The 18,881-nt window shown below is 43.2% G+C and overlaps 1 protein-coding gene across 1 annotated transcript in view; it reads right to left on the minus strand.

Moving 5' to 3' along the window:
• ttc21b (tetratricopeptide repeat domain 21B) overlaps nucleotides 1-18,881 on the minus strand; it is a 143,297-nt gene that overhangs the window by 113,916 nt on the left and 10,500 nt on the right. The window contains exons 2-5 of the mRNA XM_072473910.1: nucleotides 8,233-8,362; nucleotides 8,017-8,127; nucleotides 6,626-6,792; nucleotides 2,188-2,310 (exon numbers count right to left, since the gene is read on the minus strand). Coding sequence (XP_072330011.1) covers nucleotides 2,188-2,310; nucleotides 6,626-6,792; nucleotides 8,017-8,127; nucleotides 8,233-8,362 — 531 coding nt within the window. The remainder of the gene's footprint in view (nucleotides 1-2,187; nucleotides 2,311-6,625; nucleotides 6,793-8,016; nucleotides 8,128-8,232; nucleotides 8,363-18,881) is intronic.

An 18,881-nucleotide genomic window follows, 5' to 3' on the forward strand; every position in this document is an offset into this window, starting at 1 on the left:
CAGGTTCCACTTGTGGATCTGTGTCCAGTCTCTGGCTATCTGGATCCCCAGGTAGCGGAATCTGTTCTGGGCTGTTTTGAACGGGAGCCCCTCCAGCTCTCTCCCTCCCCCGTTTGGGTTCACTGGGAATACCTCGCTTTTGCCCAGGTTAAGTTTGTAGCCCGAGAAGGTTCCAAACTCTTGCAGTATTTGCAGTACTGCCTTCAGTCCCTCCTGTGGCTTCGAGACATAGAGGAGCAGGTCATCTGCATAGAGTGAGACTCTGTGCTCTCTGTCTCCTCTCCGGATTCCCTTCCAGCTTTTCGCATCCCGCAGGGCTATCACCAGGGGTTCGATCGCTAGCGCGAACTAGAGTGGGGACAGGGGGCAGCCCTGTCTTGTTCCTCTCTGCAGCTGGAAGTATTCAGATGATCGGTCGGTTAGTGGGTTCTGTACACAGTTGAAGTCGCCCCCCCCCCCCCCCCCCCCTCCCGCCCGCAGTCTGGGTCTATTTTCCTGGTCCTCCACTTTCCCTCTTCGGCTCCCCTGGGTCGTTACCAGCATTTTCACCTCGGTTTCCTGAGTTACCATCCTGTCGCTCTGGTCTGAGGCGGCCCTCTCCAACTCCTGAATCGTGTTCTCCTTTCCAGGCCATCGATGGTTCGCTGCATTTTGACCGTTGTCTCCGCCTGCATCTCCTTCATCATTGTGTGGAGCTCCGCCCTGAGTGCCTTCCTCATGGCGTTTATCTCCATTTTTATCTCCTCCTTTATGGCGTTTATTTCCGTTTTCAGCACGTTTCTCCATTCCTCCCACTGTGCGGGGGGGGGGAGATGGTCGCCGCGTCCTGTTCCTGCTCCGCTACTCGGCTCGCCAGCTTTTCCGCTTCCTGGTTCGCCTGAACCTCCGCCTCGGCCCGTGGGGTCGTCTGCCTGTGCGGCCGCAGCTCCTGCTTTTTTCCTTCGCCTTCGCTGCTTCTCCTTCTTACATCACGCCGTCCCCCCAAATTATTATTTGCAGGCATATTTCTGTTATGTGCCTTTCTCTTTTTTTCCTGGGTTTTGGTGCGAAAAATACATTCTTTTATTTTCCCCCCAAAGAAAAACCCTTGGGGTTTTTTTCTCCTTTTAAAACGATTTTTTTTAATAAAAAGGAATTTTTTTTTTTTAGAAAGTTTTTTTTTAAAGTTTTTTAAATTTTCTGGAGAGGAAAAAAAAAGATTGAATAAAAAAAAAATATTTTGTTTTTGTCTTATTCTCTCCGTGCTCCGACTTTCTGGCAGTTTCTTGTTGCGATCCCCACTCCTCCTCCACGTACAGCACACCGGGACCAGTCTCTCCTCTTTTTTTGTCTCTTCAGCTCTGTGGACGGAGCTTTGTCGCCTGGGCAGGGCCAGGACTTCGCGGGACTTTAATTTTTCTTAAAAACCACCTGGAAAACCCCCGAAAAAAGCCGTGATTTTGTGGATCTGTGGGAGCTTCTTTGCTGCGGCTGCTCCGTTCGCGATCGCCACCAGAAGTCTCCGTAAATGCATTTATAAACAACTGGTTTAGGATTTCATTTCACACACCCAGCAAAAGGAAATCTTTGAATTTGTAATTCAAACTACATAAAGAGGTTACATAAAACTCAATTACTTAGAAGACTAAAAACTGCTGCAAATGAGTCAGTTCATTTCCAGGTTAGAGAATATATATTGGTTGATATGTGGCCTACTACTGTCATACCTTCTTCCCACTTTGTCAGTTGGCACAAATAGCATTGCCTAGATTTAATAAACAGGAAAATCAGGCAGGGAAGACAGGACAGTCAACTTTTCTTCCATTAATTTGGCCTCCTTGTGCACTGTAGGGATTCTATGATTCTCCACAACTGCTGCCAGACCTGCTGAGTTTATCCAGCATTTTCTGTTTTATTTCGTAACATTTGACCTCTGATTGGTTTGGAAGGAGGGAAGGGTGGAGGACTGGGGTAGGGTAGAACAGATAGTATTTACAAGTCAAGGAATTGATTCAGCTGACCCATTATCTTCTAAAGTGAATTATTTTCTACCAATAATGGACATTACATGAAAAGGAAATATTCAAGCTATTAAATAATTTTGATGTATAATTGATCTTCAGCTAATTTTTCCATCATTTTCTGCTACCACCGAAGACCAATTTCATCCCCTTTATTCTTGCAGTTCAAAAAAAAAATTAAACTTACCTTCCCCATCATAGCAAATACATCATTTCCATCTTGGATTCCTTCATCAAAATATTTGATGGCCTTCTTAGCATATGCATCTCTCCCACTGGTTAGGTCAATCCATCCTTTCAAAATCAGGCCCTGGAATGACAGTACACTTCACACTGATATATATGCCACAGATCGTGAGTCACTACACATTTTGATTACATTTTCAAATCAAAGTAAAAGTTCATAGGCATCAGTTTAGTCTCCCTGTTGACTGGTGTGCAAACATTTTGGCATTTTGACACAAAGTTTGTTAGGTACTATGTTTAAAGAACTAATGACGTGGCAATTAAGGTCATCGATCCTTCGTCAGAACTCTGATGATAGGTCATAAATCTGGAACATTAACTTTATTTCTGTCTCCAAAGTTGCAGCCAGACCTGCTGTGTCACATTTTCTGTTTTTATTTCAGATTTCCAGCATCTGCAGTGCTTTGATTTGTAATGGTTGGTTACTGTTTGATTTATTTAAACAGATAATTCAGTTAAAGATAAGTTGAGACCTCCAGCATATCTTCTGAATCACAATGAGCAACACACCAATGATTCAGTTTCTTTAAATGAAAAACGGTAGTTAATACCAGAGGACAAAAAGGCAAATTATGAGACCATTTCTACCATAGAATGGCTTTGTAAGTTGAATCCTTTGAATCTCACTAGCAGTACAATTTATACTGGGATCATGGGTTTATTAAATGAGGACAAAAATAGCCACTTGAAAATGTTTGCACTGTGGACTATTTAATCCTTCATTCCGCAACTAAATCTAAATAGAAACAGGAAGCATTGAACAATCACACTGAAATTATTATATTTATAAATGGCATTTGGCAGCTTAATTCTATTCATTCTGGTAATTATTACAGACCAAATAATTAAATAATTGGAAAACATTTTATGTTTTGATAACAAAAAACGTTCTGCACTTTAGAAAGGAAATAGCATGGGGTACCTTGCACTGATATCTGACTCTCGGTTAAAACATTTGCTTAACCAAAGCACTAAATTTAACTTAAACAAATACTGAGTAAATACTCCAAAATTCTATTGAATTTTTAAACTGAAATCTTTGTTATCCATGGGCAAAAATATTGCCACAGAGAGGAGTGAAGAATTCAGAAGTTATGGGAGAGAACACTCTGCTAGTTTGAACTGGAGACCTCAGACATTTTGAGAGAGAGATGGGGTGGGACTCGGTTTGATGGATTGGCTAGTGGCCAATTAATTGGCCAAAAGGCTGTGCTCTGCCCGGTAACAGGTGGTGATAGGCTCCTACCCCAGTGGGATGATTCTCAGAGACCACAGGGAGCAGTTGAATCCTAGACAAACAGAGACAAGGACCTGCTCACTCTCTCTCCTCTACATTTTCTCCAGGAAAGCTGTATAACTGCTGTACTTCTGGCACTGACGATTCCTGAATTAATCTACTGGGAAACCATTACAGGCTGAAACAGAGACAAGGACCTGCTCTCTCTCTCTCTCTCCATAAAGGCTTTGAGTGCATATTTTCTGAAACTACAGAGACATGAATGAGTCTACAGTCAAAACCTTGAACTGAAAGCAAAGTTTGAAGAGGCGATAGGTGCAAGAAACAACCATCTGAAACAAAGACTCTTTTTTCTTATATTTATGATATTTACCTCTATCCTTCCCCCTGTGTTTGTCCAAATAGTGTGTGTGTGTATATATATGTATGATGAGGGCAAGTTAAAGTGGGGAATTAGGAATTAAACAATAGTTAACTAGTTGTATTTGCTGCATATTTCATGATAGTACTTGCTATTACTAAAAAGTAATTGTATTTACATTTACAAACTTGGCGACTGTAATTCTTGGGCAGCCAAGGGCCAAAGACTTCAGATATTTTCCAAGAATTATTGGTTAATTCACTTGTGTTGCGAATCTGGCTCAAGTGGAGCTGGAATTGACTGTGCACTAACCCAGGGTGTCGTAACACAGTATTGGAGAGACTCCTATTGGCTTTCCAGCTTCAAAAGCACAACCCTTCACTACTATCTCCACTCTCCCAACACATATTCTCCAGCTCTTTACGTGAACGGCAAGCCCACACTCCGGCTATAATTCCGCCAATTCAAGGAAAATCACAGCCAGGTGGTTATTCTCCAGAGTGCAGGATTCTGATCGTCATTTAAAACTTTTGGGAGGGTCCTGAAGCCCACAGGATACCCTGCCCGATATTTCTATATACTGGAATGTACTCACTGAAAGGGTAACTTGACAATGACAATTTTACATCATAAGAACATAAGAACTAGGAGCAGGAGTAGGCCATCTGGCCCCTCAAGCCTGCTCTGCCATTCAATGAGATCATGGCTGATCTTTTGTGGACTCAGCTCCACTTTTCAGCCCGAACACCATAACCCTTAATCCCTTTATTCTTCAAAAAACTACCTATCTTTACCTTGAAACATTTAATGAAGGAGCCTCAACTGCTTCACTGGGCAAGGAATTCCATAGATTCACAACCCTTTGGTTAAAGAGGTTCCTCCTAAACTCAGTCCTAAATCTACTTCCCCTTATTTTGAGGCTATGCCCCCTAGTTCTGCTTTCAGCCGCCAGTGGAAACAACCTGCCCGCATCTATCCTATCTATTCCCTTCATAATTTTATATGTTTCTATAAGATCCCCCCGCATCCTTCTAAATTCCAACGAGTACAGTCCCAGTCTACTCAACCTCTCCTCGTAATCCAACCCCTTCAGCTCTGGGATTAACCTAGTGAATCTCCTCTACACACCCTCCAGCTCCGGTACATCCTTTCTCAGGTAAGGAGACCAAAACTGAAAACAATACTCCAGGTGTGGCCTCACTAACACCTTAAACAATTGCAGCATAACTTCCATAGTCTTAAACTCGATCTCTCTAGCAATGAAGCTAGATGAGGCAAAACTCCATTTGCCTTCTTAATCACCTGTTGCACCTGTAAACCAACTTTTTGTGACTCATGCACTAGCACACCCAGGTCTCTCTGCACAACAGCATGTTTTAATATTTTATCATTTAAATAATAATCCCTTTTGCTGTTATTCCTACCAAAATGGATAACCTCACATTTGTCAACATTGTATTCCATCTACCAGACCCCAGCCCATTCACTTAACCTATCCAAATCCCTCTGCAAACTTCCGGTATCCTCTGCACTTTTTGCTTTACCACTCATCTTAGTGTCGTCTGCAAATTTGGGCACTTTGCCCTTGGTCCCTTACTCCAAATCATCTATGTAAATTGTGAGCAATTGTGGGCCCAACACTGATCCACGAGGGACACCACTAGCTACTGATTGCCAAACAGAGAAACACCCATTAATCCCCACTCTTTGCTTTCTATTAATTAACCAATCCTCTATCCATGCTACTACTTTACCCTTAATGCCATGCATCTTTATCTTATGCAGCAACCTTTTGTGTGGCACCTTGTCAAAAGCTTTCTGGAAATCCAGATATACCACATCCATTGGATCCCCGTTATCTACCGCATTGGTAATGTCCTCAAAAAATTCCACTAAATTAATTAGGCACGACCTGCCCTTTATGAATCCATGCTGCGTCTGCCCAATGGGACAATTTCCATCCAGATGCCTCCTATTTCTTCCTTGATGATAAGATTCCAGCATCTTCCCTACTACCGAAGTTAAGCTAACTGGCCTATAATTACCCGCTTTCTGCCTACCTCCTTTTTTAAACAGTGGTCACGTTTGCTAATTTCCAATCCGCCGGGACCACGCCAGAGTCTAGTGCATTTTGGTAAATTATCACTAATGCATTTGCAATTTCCCTAGCCATCTCTTTTAGCACTCTGGGATGCATTCCATCAGGGCCAGGAGACTTATCTACCTTTAGCCCCATTAGCTTGCCCATCACTACCTCCTTAGTGATAACAATCATCTCAAGGTCCTCACCCGTCATAGCCTCATTTCCATCAGTCACTGGCATGTTATTTGTGCCTTCCACTGTGAAGACCGACCCAAAAAACCTGTTCAGTTCCTCAGCCATTTCCTCATCTCCCATTATTAATTCTCCCTTCTCATCCTCTAAAGGACCAATATTTACCTTAGCCACTCTTTTTTGTTTTATATATTTGTAGAAACTTTTACTATCTGTTTTTATATTCTGAGCAAGTTTACTCTCATAATCTATCTTACTCTTAAGTGAGACAAATTATGTACAACTGAAAGTGCAATTATATTTTATTGGATTTTCATAAACCTGTGTTTCGAAAGTAGATATCTTCATTCACTGGCGTTTCTCAGGCAGTCATTATTCGTTCTTATTTTTTAGATACTTTAAAATTCTTAGTTAGTGGCAATATGGGTAATCCATTTCTACAAATTCTCCCTTTAGTGATTTTTTAATCAATTTTTCCATACATTATCTATAAAAATTATACTAACCTTTCTTGCTCCATTAGAAAGTTTAATCATTCTATCAACGTATTCACGAGCTTTTTCATGTCGCCCAATATGCCAAAGGAAGAGGCCCGCAAAATACAATGCCATCTGTCCTGCAGTTTTCCGGTCCTCTTTTAGTTTGTTATCAAGTTCTTGAATCGCATCACGATCTTTTGCAACAAAAAAAAATGACTTCAGGATTTCAGTAACTAAACTGAATATTTTTGTGCTTATTTATTTGATCTACTTAGTTTTTATTTAATGAAAATATTGTTTGAATCTTTTGACTAAAATGTCTGCCTACTGAAACAAAATTTTATTTCCATGTCAAGTTTTGTTGCCCGAGTGGTTGAGTAAAATACCCAGTGAGCAGCCAAATCATACATAGTAGGAAGGTCATAGACCGTTCCCAAGTTTGCGCTGAAATAGCTGATCTCGGCTGCAGCAGCAGTCATGGGACTATAACTGTCTACAACATCTGTAATATAGAGGAGATTTCAGTTAAGATTATTACTTCTGATTATTATACGGTTCAACTGTTAAATTAAATTAATTAAAATCGCTTATTGTCACAAGTAGGCTTCAAATGAAGTTACTGTGAAAAGCCCCTAGTCGCCACATTTCAGCGCCTGTTCGGGGAGGCTGGTATGGGAATCGAACCGTGCTGCTGGCCTGACTTGGTCTGCTTTCAAAGCCAGCGATTTAGCCCTGTGTGCTAAACCATGTTATGTTAACATGTAGCTTCAATGCTTACTCAAGGATGTTGTAAGCGTGTATTTATCATGATGCTGACATAAAGTGTCACAAGATTGTCACAAAATGAAAACACAGACTCCAGGGTTTCAAACAGATATAAGGCAACAAAACAAATAGAAATCAGACGGGAGACACGTATATATAGGCTGTAGGTTGTAACATTATTTGTAAAAATCTTATTCATTCATGGGTTGTGGGCATTGTCACTGGCATGAATTGAGTGGCTCACTAGGCTATTTCAGAGGGCAGTTAAGAGTCAACCACATTGCTGTGGGTTAGGAGTCACATGTAGGCCAGACCAGGTAAGGATGGCAGATTTCCTTCCCTAAGAGAGTCAGATGTTTTTTTCCTAACGACAATCAGCAATGGTCATCATTACTGAGACTAACTTTCAATTACAGATTAACTGAATTTAAATTCCACCAGCTGCCGTGATGGGATTTGAAGCCATGAAGCAAGAGTATTAATCTGCATTACTAGTCCAGTGACATTACCACTACGCTACCATCTTCCCCAGTCTAAATTAATTAAACATATTTGAAATACAGAGTCCTACTTCATCTTTTATGAGATTTTTTATAAACTCACAAGTGGTGCCATACCTTCACTGCCAAATAATGTATGCTATATGTACTCACCTGGAGCTAAACTTTTTTTATGAGCATAGATCAGAGCCATTATAGAACACAGTGACACATCCTGCTTTTCTCTAACAGCCTCAAGCTCACGGATAGCTTCTTGAATACGATCTGTATGAGCAAAAGGCAACAATTTTGAATTCTGAATAAGTTTTGTTATTGGCTCATGTTTGAATATTATGAAAATGTATTAATAATTTTTATTGCACTTATTACCTTCCATAAGGATCCCATAAGCATGAAAAAAGAGGAACACAGCATCGTTGCCATATTTTTTGAGACCCTCATCTGCTGCAATCTGGATATGATTAAAATATTTTTTTTCGCAGTAATAGTTTATTAGAGCCTGCAAAATAAAAAGATTAAAGTACATTGAATTGTTCTTTCAGTACTAGTCTACTCTAAAGTACTAGCTCTGCAACTTGCCCTTCTTTTTATATGATAATTTTCTTCCATTTGATTGCTCTTCGCACTACCCGCTATTTGCATATCAGGAAGACAAATGCTGTCCCAATTCCCAGACCTCACTAATAATGTTCTGCACCAACGTATTAAGAGATGCACATAAGCAACACAAATGGACATACTGGCCCCGATTGTAACTGTGTGTAAGTGAGTGGGTTTTGAATAACAGGGGCTGTTTAGCACAGGGCTAAATCGCTGGCTTTGAAAGCAGACCAAGGCAGGCCAGCAGCACGGTTCAATTCCCGTAACAGCCTCCCCGAACAGGCGCTGGAATGTGGCAACCAGGGACTTTTCACAGTAACTTCATTGAAGCCTACTTGTGACAATAAGCGATTTTAATTTCATTTCATTTTCAGTTAAAATCGCATCCTCTAACACCAATCAGTTGTTCTTATCCTCGAGTGAAAAACTCATCCATGTATACCTCCAACTTCTTTCAGATTACTGAAAAAAGAGACAAGTCCAAGCTTTTCGGCTTTCCCTCATGAGGACCCTTTGCAAGAATACCAATGGAAGAGCAAAACAGTTCTGGTGGCGGCAGCGAGCTGACCGGTCGGACGAAAGGTGGCTCTTGCCTAATCATGGCTGATCTTTTTGTGAACTCAGCTCCAGCTACCCACCCGCTCACCGCAACATTTTATTCCTTTTGTGTTCAAAAACCTATCTACCTTTGTCTTAAAAACATTTAACGAGGTAGCCTGAACTGCTTCACTGGGCAGGGAATTCCCCTGATTCACGACCCTTTGGGTGAAGAAGTCCCTCCTCAACTCAGTCCTAAATCTGCTCCCCCTTATTTTGAGGCTATGCCACCTAGTTCTACTTTCACACCAGTGGAAACAACCTCCTTGCTTCTATCCTATGTATTCTCTTCATAATCTTATGTTTCTATAAGATCCCCCCCCTCATTTCTCTAAATTCCAATAAGTATAGTCCCAGTTTACTTAGTCTCTCCTCATAAGCTAATGCTCTCAACTCTGGAATCAACCTAGTGAATCTCCTATGCACACCCTCCAGTCCAGTACTTCCTTTCTCAAGTCAGGAGACCAAAACTGTACACAGTACTCGAGGAACGAAATAGAAAATGATGGAAAATCTCAGCAGGTCAGGCAACATCTGTAGGGAGAGAAAAGAGCTAACGTTTCGAGTCCAATGACTCTTTGTCAAAGCTAACAGGACAGAGAAAGTGGGAAATATTTATACTGTGGAGTGAGAATGAAAGATGAGTCAAAGCCACAGAAACCCAGGGAAACCGGGTGCTAATAGCCACAGAAAGCAAGAGGAAAGAGTGTTAATGGCAGTCCCCAGAGAAAACAAAAGATGTGAAAGGCCAAACAGCAGAGAAACTAACATCAGAGGGTGAACTGTGATAGATGTAGATGTGGGTGGAGGGGGAAGCAAAGAGGAGAAAGGGTAAAGAAAGGTTGATAAAATGGGAGGGGGTTAAATATATAAGAAAGACAAGAAAGAAATGGTAAAAGACAGTTAAAATGAAATGGGATGAAATCAAATGGGTCGAGGTGGGGTAGAGCTCATCATCTGAAGTTGTTGAATTCGATGCTGAGACCGGAAGGCTGTAGCGTGCCTAACCGGAAGATGAGGTATTGTTCCTCCAGTTTGCGTTGAGCTTCACTGGAACATTGCAGCAGGCCAAGGACAGACATGTGGGCATGGGAGCAGGGTCTTTTGTGCAGTCTGTGTGCATTCAAGACCCTGACCGTCCCATTTTAACAAAAGACCCTGCTCCCATGCCCACATGTCTGTCCTTGGCCTGCTGCAATGTTCCAGTGAAGCTCAACGCAAACTGGAGGACCAACATCTCATCTTCCTGTTAGGCACGCTACAGCCTTCCGGTCTCAACATCGAATTCAACAACTTCAGATGATGAGCTCTACCCCACCTCGACCCATTTGTTTTCATCCCATTTCATTTTAACTGTCTTTCACCATTTCTTTCTTTCTTGTCTTTCTTAATATAGATTTACCTCCCCATCTTATCAACCTTTCCTTCCCCTTTCTCCTCTTTGCTTCCCCCTTCCCGTCCCCCCACATCTACATCTATCACAGTTCACCCTCTGATGTTAGTTTCTCTGCTGTTTGGCCTCTCTGGGGACTGCCATTAGCACTCTTTCACCTTGGTTTCTGTGGCCATTAGCACCCGGTTTCCCTGGGTTTCTGTGGCTATGACTCATCTTTCATTCTCACTCCACAGTATAAATATTTCCCACTTTGTCTTGTTAGCTTTGACAAAGAGTCATTGGACTCGAAATGTTAGCTCTTTTCTCTCCCTACAGATGCTACCAGACCTGCTGAGATTTTCCAGCATTTTCTCTTTCGTTTCAGATTCCAGCATCCGCAGTAATTTGCTTTTACACAGTACCCTAGGTGTGGCCTCACCAGTACCCTATACAGCTACAACATAACCTCCCTGCTTTTAAACTCCATCCCTCTAGCAATGAAGGACAAAATTCAATTTGCCTTCTTAATTACTTGCTGCACCTGCAAATCGACTTTTTGTGATTCATGCTGAAGGACACCCAGATCCCTCTGCACAGCAGCAAGCTGCAATTTTAACTATTTAAATAACAGCCCATTTTGCTGTTATTCCTACCAAAATGGATGACCTCACATTTACCAAGATTGAACTCCATCTGCCAGACCCTTGCCCATTCACTTAAATTATCGCAGTCCCTCTGCATACCTTCAGTGTCCTCTGCACACTTGGCTCTACCACTCATTTTGTCATCTGCGAACTTTGGCACATTACACTTGATCCCCAACTCCAGATCATCTGTGTAAATTGTACTGCATCTCAACCTATATCTGTGCCCTCTCGTTCCAGATTGACCCACAATGGGGAGCAGTTGGTCTACATTTATTTTATCAATTCCTTTTAGTAATTTAGATATCTTGATCAGATCTGTTTTATTTTTCTAAACTCATTCTTCTAAACTCCAGCAACTATAAGCCCAAACTGTTTAATCCATCCTCATACACCAATTCTTTCAACCCGAGGAATCAATCTGGTGAATCTCCTCTGAACTGCCTCCACATTCTTCCTCAAATAAGGGGACCAAAACTGGGCACAACACTCCAGGTGCGGTCTCACCAACACCCTATACAATTTCAACAACACTTTCTCCCAGTGCCACAAGCTAGTGAGCAAAGGAATAGGAGGATTGAGTGATTGAACATGTGACTGGAGAATTGGTAAACATGTGGCTGGAGAATTGGTGGAGAAGGGAGGACATCCAATTTCTGAGGCATTGGGACGGATTCCAGGGCACCTGGGGCCTGCACAAGATTGGTGGGCTGTACCTTAGTAGGTCCGGGACTAATATCCTCACAGGGAGATTTGATAATGCTGTTGGCGAGGGTTGAAACTACGTTGGCAGGATGATAGGAAGCAGAGAAGGAGCTCAGATTGGAGGGAAGCAAAACTGGTAACCAGAAGTAGAAAAGTAGTAGGCAAAATTAGAAGGCAGGCGCAGCAAGTGCAAACAGCAAATTGGATCAGAATACGGAATAATGTTAAAGACAAAGTTAAGCGCAATCGATATGAATGCCTGAAGCATTCGCAACAAGATGATTTGAAGGTAGAAATAGAGGTAAATGGGTGTGATTTGATTGCCATTGCAGAGATGTGATTACAGGGCAACCATGACTTGGAACTGCATATTCAAGGTAGTCATCATTTAAGAAAGATAGGCAAAAAGGAAAAGGAGCACTGAACAAAAGAACAAAGAACAAAGAAATGTACAGCACAGGAACAGGCCCTTCGGCCCTCCAAGCCCGTGCCGACCATGCTGCCCGACTAAACTACAATCTTCTACACTTCCTGGGTCCGTATCACTCTATTCCCATCCTATTCATGTATTTGTCAAAATGCCCCTTAAATGTCACTATCGTCCCTGCTTCCACCACCTCCTCCGGTAGCGAGTTCCAGGCACCCACTACCCTCTGCGTAAAAAACTTGCCTCGTACATCTACTCTAAACCTTGCCCCTCTCACCTTAAACCTATGCCCCCTAGTAATTGACCCCTCTACCCTGGGGAAAAGCCTCTGACTATCCACTCTGTCTATGCCCCTCATAATTTTGTATACCTCTATCAGGTCTCCCCTCAACCTCCTTCGTTCCAGTGAGAACAAACCGAGTTTATTCAACCGCTCCTCATAGCTAATGCCCTCCATACCAGGCAACATTCTGGTAAATCTCTTCTGCACCCTCTCTAAAGCCTCCACATCCTTCTGGTAGTGTGGCGACCACAATTGAACACTAAAAATCGCTTATTGTCACAAGTAGGCTTCAAATGAAGGTACTGTGAAAAGCCCCTAGTCGCCACATTCCGGTGCCTGTTTGGAGAGGCTGGTATGGGAATTGAACCGTGCTGCTGGCCTGCCTTGGTCTGCTTTCAAAGCCAGCGATTTAGCCCTGTGCCAAACCAGCCCCTGGTAATGAGAAACGCATCTTTACATTCGAGAGAGAGGATCTTACACTGAAAAATCAAGATGTAGAATCAGCAAGGGGCCGCAAACATTGGTGGGAGTTGTTTCTTTGCCACCTATCTGTAGTGGTAAATTGGGCATAGTATAAATCAGGAAATTAGAGCTGCAGGTAACATGAGTAACACAGTAATTATGAGTGACTTCGACTTCAACGCTGTGTAAATGTAATTAATGCTAAAGCTGTGGAGGATGAATTCCTGGGCTTGTGTCAGAGATGGGTTTCTGGAGCAGTATATTGGAAAGCCAACTGGGGATTGGATTATTGTAGATTTAGTATTATGTAATGGGAAGGGATAAATTAATAATCTTGCTGTATAAAAGCCTTTACGAAATAGTGATCATAACATAACCAGAATCTTAGATTAAAGTTTAGAGTGATATAGTTCATTCTGAAACGAAGGTGTTAAATCTGAACAAAGGATACTATGAAGGCATGAGGGGCAAGTTGGCGATGATGGATTGGGAAAATACATTTGAAAAAATGGACAGGCATTACTGAGTATTTAAAGATGTAATATATGGTGTACAATAAATAAAGGGCAGCACGATAACATAATGGTTAATGTAGGCCTACTTGTGACAATAATAAAGATTATTAAAAATATACATTTTTTTGTATACATACATATACATACATATACATACAAGCTACTAAAAAAGCTATAAAGAAGAGTAAGATAGATTATGAGAGTAAACTTGCTCAGAATATAAAAACAGATAGTAAAAGTTTCTACAAATACATAAAACAAAAAAGAGTGGCTAAGGTAAATATTGGTCCTTTAGAGGATGGGAAGGGAGATTTAATAATGGGAGATGAGGAAATGGCTGAGGAACTGAACAGGTTTTTTGGGTCGGTCTTCACAGTGGAAGACACAAATAACATGCCAGTGACTGATGGAAATGAGGCTATGACAGGTGAGGACCTTGAGAGGATTGATATCACCAAGGAGGTAGCGATGGGCAAGCTAATGGGGCTAAAGGTAGACAGGTCTCCTGGCCCTGATGGAATGCATCCCAGAGTGCTAAAAGAGATGGCTAGGGAAATTGCAAATGCACTAGTGATAATTTACCAAAATTCACTAGACTCTGGGGTGGTCCCGGCGGATTGGAAATTAGCAAACGTGACACCACTGTTTAAAAAAGGAGGTAGGCAGAAAGTGGGTAATTATAGGCCAGTGAGCTTAACTTCGGTAGTAGGGAAGATGCTGGAATCTATCATCAAGGAAGAAATAGCGAGGCATCTGGATGGAAATTGTCCCATTGGACAGACGCAGCATGGGTTCATAAAGGGCAGGTCGTGCCTAACTAATTTAGTGGAATTTTTTGAGGACATTAACAGTGCGGTAGATAACGGGGAGCCAATGAATGTGGTATATCTGGATTTCCAGAAAGCCTTTGACAAGGTGCCACACAAAAGGTTGTTGCATAAGATAAAGATGCATGGTATATGGTGTTAGTGAGGCCACACCTGGAGTATTGTGTTCAGTTTTGGTCTCCTTACTTGAGAAAGGACATACTGGCACTGGAGGGTGTGCAGAGGAGATTCACTAGGTTAATCCCAGAGCTGAAGGGGTTGGATTACGAGGAGAGGTTGAGTAGACTGGGACTGTACTCGTTGGAATTTAGAAGGATGAGGGGGGATCTTATAGAAACATAAGATTATGAAGGGAATAGATAGGATCGATGCGGGCAGGTTGTTTCCACTGGCGGGTGAAAGCAGAACTAGGGGGCATAGCCTCAAAATAAGGGGAAGTCGATTTAGGACTGAGTTTAGGAGGAACTTCTTCACCCAAAGGGTTGTGAATCTATGGAATTCCTTGCCCAGTGAAGCAGTAGAGGCTCCTTCATTAAATGTTTTTAAGATAAAGATAGATAGTTTTTTGAAGAATAAAGGGATTAAGGGTTATGGTGTTCGGGCCGGAAAGTGGAGCTGAGTCCACAAAAGATCAGCCATAATCTCATTGAATGGCGGAGCAGGCTCGAGGGGCCAGATGGCCTACTCCTGCTCCTAGTTCTTATGTTCTTATGTACATTCCTCAAAGATGCAAAGACCCAACAAGACAAGGTGGCTGACAAAAAAATCTAATGCTTGAATTAAATCAAAGGAAGTTTTTTTAATATACACTCATGGAATGTGAAAGTCCCTGCGTGGGCCAGCATTTATTTCTCAAAATTGCCCTGAAGGCGGTGGTAAGCTGCCTTCTTGAACTGCTGAGATCCACATGGTGCAGGTACACCCATAGTGCTATTAGGGAGGGAGTTCCAGAATTTTGACCCATTGACAGTGAAGGAACAGCAATATATTTACAAGTTAGGATGGTGAGTAAATTGGAGGTGAACTTGCAGGGGTGGTGCCACGTGTCTGTTGCCCTTATCCGAGATGGTAATCGCCATGGGTTTGGAAGCTTGGTGAATATTTGCAGTGCATCTTGTAGATGGTACACACTGCCACAGGGTGTCAGTGGTGGAGGGGGTGAATGTTTGTCGATGGTGTGTCAATCAAGTGGCTGCTTTGCCGTGAGAGGTGTCAAACCTCCAGAGTGTTGTTGAGATGCACTCATCCGGACAAGTGGAGAGAATTTCATCACACTCCTGACCTCTGCCTTGAAGATGGTGGACAAGCTTTGGGGAGTCAGGGGTGAGCTTCTTGTGCAGGACTCCTAGCCTTTGACCTGGTCTTATAGTGACAGTATTTTTTTGGCTAGCTCAGTTTAGTTTCCGGTTAATGAAAACGGCCAGGATGTTAACACGGAGGAATTCAGCTGTTGAATATCAAGGGTTATCGTTAGATTCTCTTCTTCTGGAGATGCGCTCTTCATTAAATGAGGTGGGGGAGTAGCATTACTGGTTAAGGAGAATATTATAGCCGTACTGCAGGAAGTCAGGAGGTGGAGGGAAGTGGGGCTGGTCAAGGTGAGGGATCTGTTTTGGAGGAAGCCAAGTCTGGAGGAGCTAAGGGAGAGGGTAGAGCTGCCAAAGGGGAGTGAGTTCAGGTACCTGCAGGTTAAGTACTTTGCGCGAAAGGTCTGGAGGAGGTTCCCTAGGTTGCCGGGGTACACTATGCTGGAGCGACTGCTGCTTCCGGATGCAGAAGGGGAGGGAAAAATTGGAGATTTATACAAGTGGCTGGGAAAGCAGGGAGTTGAGCAGGTGGTGAAGATCATTGAGAAATGGGAAGCGGAGTTGGGAGGAGAATAAATGGGGAGTATGGAGTGAGGCACTGCAAAGGGTAAACAGGACCTCCTCTTATGCAACGATGAGTCTGATACAGTTTAAGGTGGTGCACAGGGGGCATATGACTCGGGCGAGAATTAGTGTGTTCTTTCAGGGAGTAGCAGATGAGTGTGAGAGGTGTGGGCGGGGGCCAGCGAAAACAGCGCACATGTTTTGAGGTTGTGAAAAATTGGGAAGATTCTGGGCAGGAGAGTTCGCGGTCTTAGCCAGGGTAGTGGAGGAGGTGGACCCGGATCCGTTGGCGGCGATATTTGGGGTTTCAGAGAAGTCTGAGCTGATGGAGAGGAGGAATGCCGATGTTGTCGCCTTCGCCTCTCTGATTGCAAGGCAGCGAATTTTGCTCGAGTGGTGGTCGGCATCGCCACTGAGGGTAGTGGCATGGTTGGGTGACCTGTACGACTTCTTGCAGTTAGAGAAGGTAAAGCATGAGTTAAGGGGCTCAGCAGGGGGGTTTGAGAAAAGGTGGGGAATGTTTGTGACCGTGTTTGAGGCGCTGTTCGTCGTAGGGGGGTGGGGGAGGAATCTGTACAGACTGTATGGTTGATTGTTGGGAAGTATGTTTTCTAGGGTGTTTATTTGTTGTAACCTGTTTTGATACATGTTTGTAGTAAAATAAATTTTTTTAAAAGAATAAGAGTAAAGCCATTTAAGACTGAACTAAGGAAGAATTTCTTCACTCAAAGGGTGGTGAATCTTTGGAATTCTCTAGCCTGAGGACTGTGGAAGCTCATTCTTTGAGCATGTTCAAGCCAGAAAGTGATAGATTTCTGGATACGAATGGCATCAAAGAATATGGGGATAGCACAGGAAAGTGGCATTCAGGGAGAACATTAAACGCGATCCAATAGAATGGCAGAGCAGACTCAATGTGTCAAATGGCCTACTTCTGCTCCATGTTCCTAGGCGCGCAACCAAACAGCTCTTCAATCTTGCCAACCTGAGGCCTAGATAGTTTCTGGCTCTCAGATTTTATCTGCATATGGCAGCCATCTGCTTCATTGAAACAGACATATATCAGCAACCAGCCACCATGTGGGAATAGCTCCTTGAGCATCAGGAGGTTGTCAGCCTGCACCATGGGAACAATTGTTGAGATTGAAGAAAATTGCAACAAGCGGAGTTTCAAGGGAGGGAAAGGGAGTGTGCGAATGTGAGCAGCGAAAGTTAAATGTTTCTAAATAGCACACCTCAGCTGTGACCAAATGGGTAGCATCGTACCCAGATATTCAGTCTATACTACATGAATTTAGGCCTGAATTTTATCGATTGGGCAGACAGTCAGATGTCAGGCAAAAATGCAGGTCAGCAATGTGTGGGCAGGTGGGTTCTTATGAGATTTTCTCAGACAGGGCGAACAGGTATAGGAACCAGCAAATTAACAGTGGCAAACAGGTCCTAGTAGTGCTGCCATTTTTATAGGTACAAGTACATCAGGCAGCTTGAAGACTGAAGCAAGGAGGTCAACAGTAGAGGAATGCGGTCAGAATGAGGAAGGGTCCCTCCACAATTCAGTGACATCTCCCTGGGAGGTGAGAAAAAAGAGAGTTCATATTTCCACCAGAAAGGGGGGGGGGGGGAAAGAGTCCAGGGCTGGAGGTGGCAGAATGGTCAGGCACAACAGCTTGTTGCTGAGGATGAGTAGGTGTCGAAGCAATGGAAAGTGAATATAGTGCTAGCTGTGTCCAACATTCCCTCGACCATTTGTGACCTGTGGCACCTGCATGGGCCTTTAATGCCATTGGAAGCTCCCTATCAAGGGGCAGCATTAGTGTTTGTTGAAAGAGCAGCTGTTTCACTTACACAGGTCTCTCTGCAAGGTACAGCAGGTCAGGGACAGATCAGGGTTCCTACCACATTGAAAACTCAAGATTGCAACACCATCTCAAGGCTCTATGTCCTTCTATTCCAACACACCCTCCACCAGTGCAGATACACTCACATTGGTAGGCTGGTAGGCTTTTTTGCATGTGAAGAGCAGTTGGCACATTCTGGTGAGCATTGCACAGCTGTTGAGGAGGTAACTGAATCAGCTGTGGCCAATTCGTCTTGGAGGAATGGGGAGAGGCTCTGTGAGTCTGTTTCATGCAGACAGCAAGTTTCAGGTGCCATCAATAAAGCCGTTGTTGCCTCATCAGTGTCAAAGGTTTGAACATCTGAAGAGTTTCCAGCAGAAGTGGTGAAGTCCCATCTTCAAATAATAGAAGCTTCCATCCATACCATGACTGGCTCTAGATCTCTTGCACGTGAATGCTTGGTGTCCTTGATTGAGATTTGCACTCCTCAGAGGGAGTCCCATGGATCTTAGCGCCATGTGGATGAAGGGCGTCCATAGCATGGACTCATTTGGTGCAATGCATGACCAAGGTGGGGCACCGCACATCTCCACACATTTCCTCACCATAGAACAAGGCCAGTCTATTCAATGTATAAGAATGTGGGGGCTGGTTTAGCTCACTGGGCTAAATCGCTGGCTTTTAAAGCAGACCAAGGCAGGCCAGCAGCACGGTTCAATTCCCGTACCAGCCTTCCCGAACAGGCGCCGGAATGTGGCGACTAGGGGCTTTGCACAGTAACTTCATTGAAGCCTCCTCGTGACAATAAGCGATTTTCATTTCATTTCATGTGTATTTATTCTTATGCAAAAGTTGACAGTAGTCAGATGTG

This window comes from Scyliorhinus torazame, chromosome 2, assembly GCF_047496885.1.
Source record: "Scyliorhinus torazame isolate Kashiwa2021f chromosome 2, sScyTor2.1, whole genome shotgun sequence".
NCBI lineage: Eukaryota > Metazoa > Chordata > Chondrichthyes > Carcharhiniformes > Scyliorhinidae > Scyliorhinus > Scyliorhinus torazame.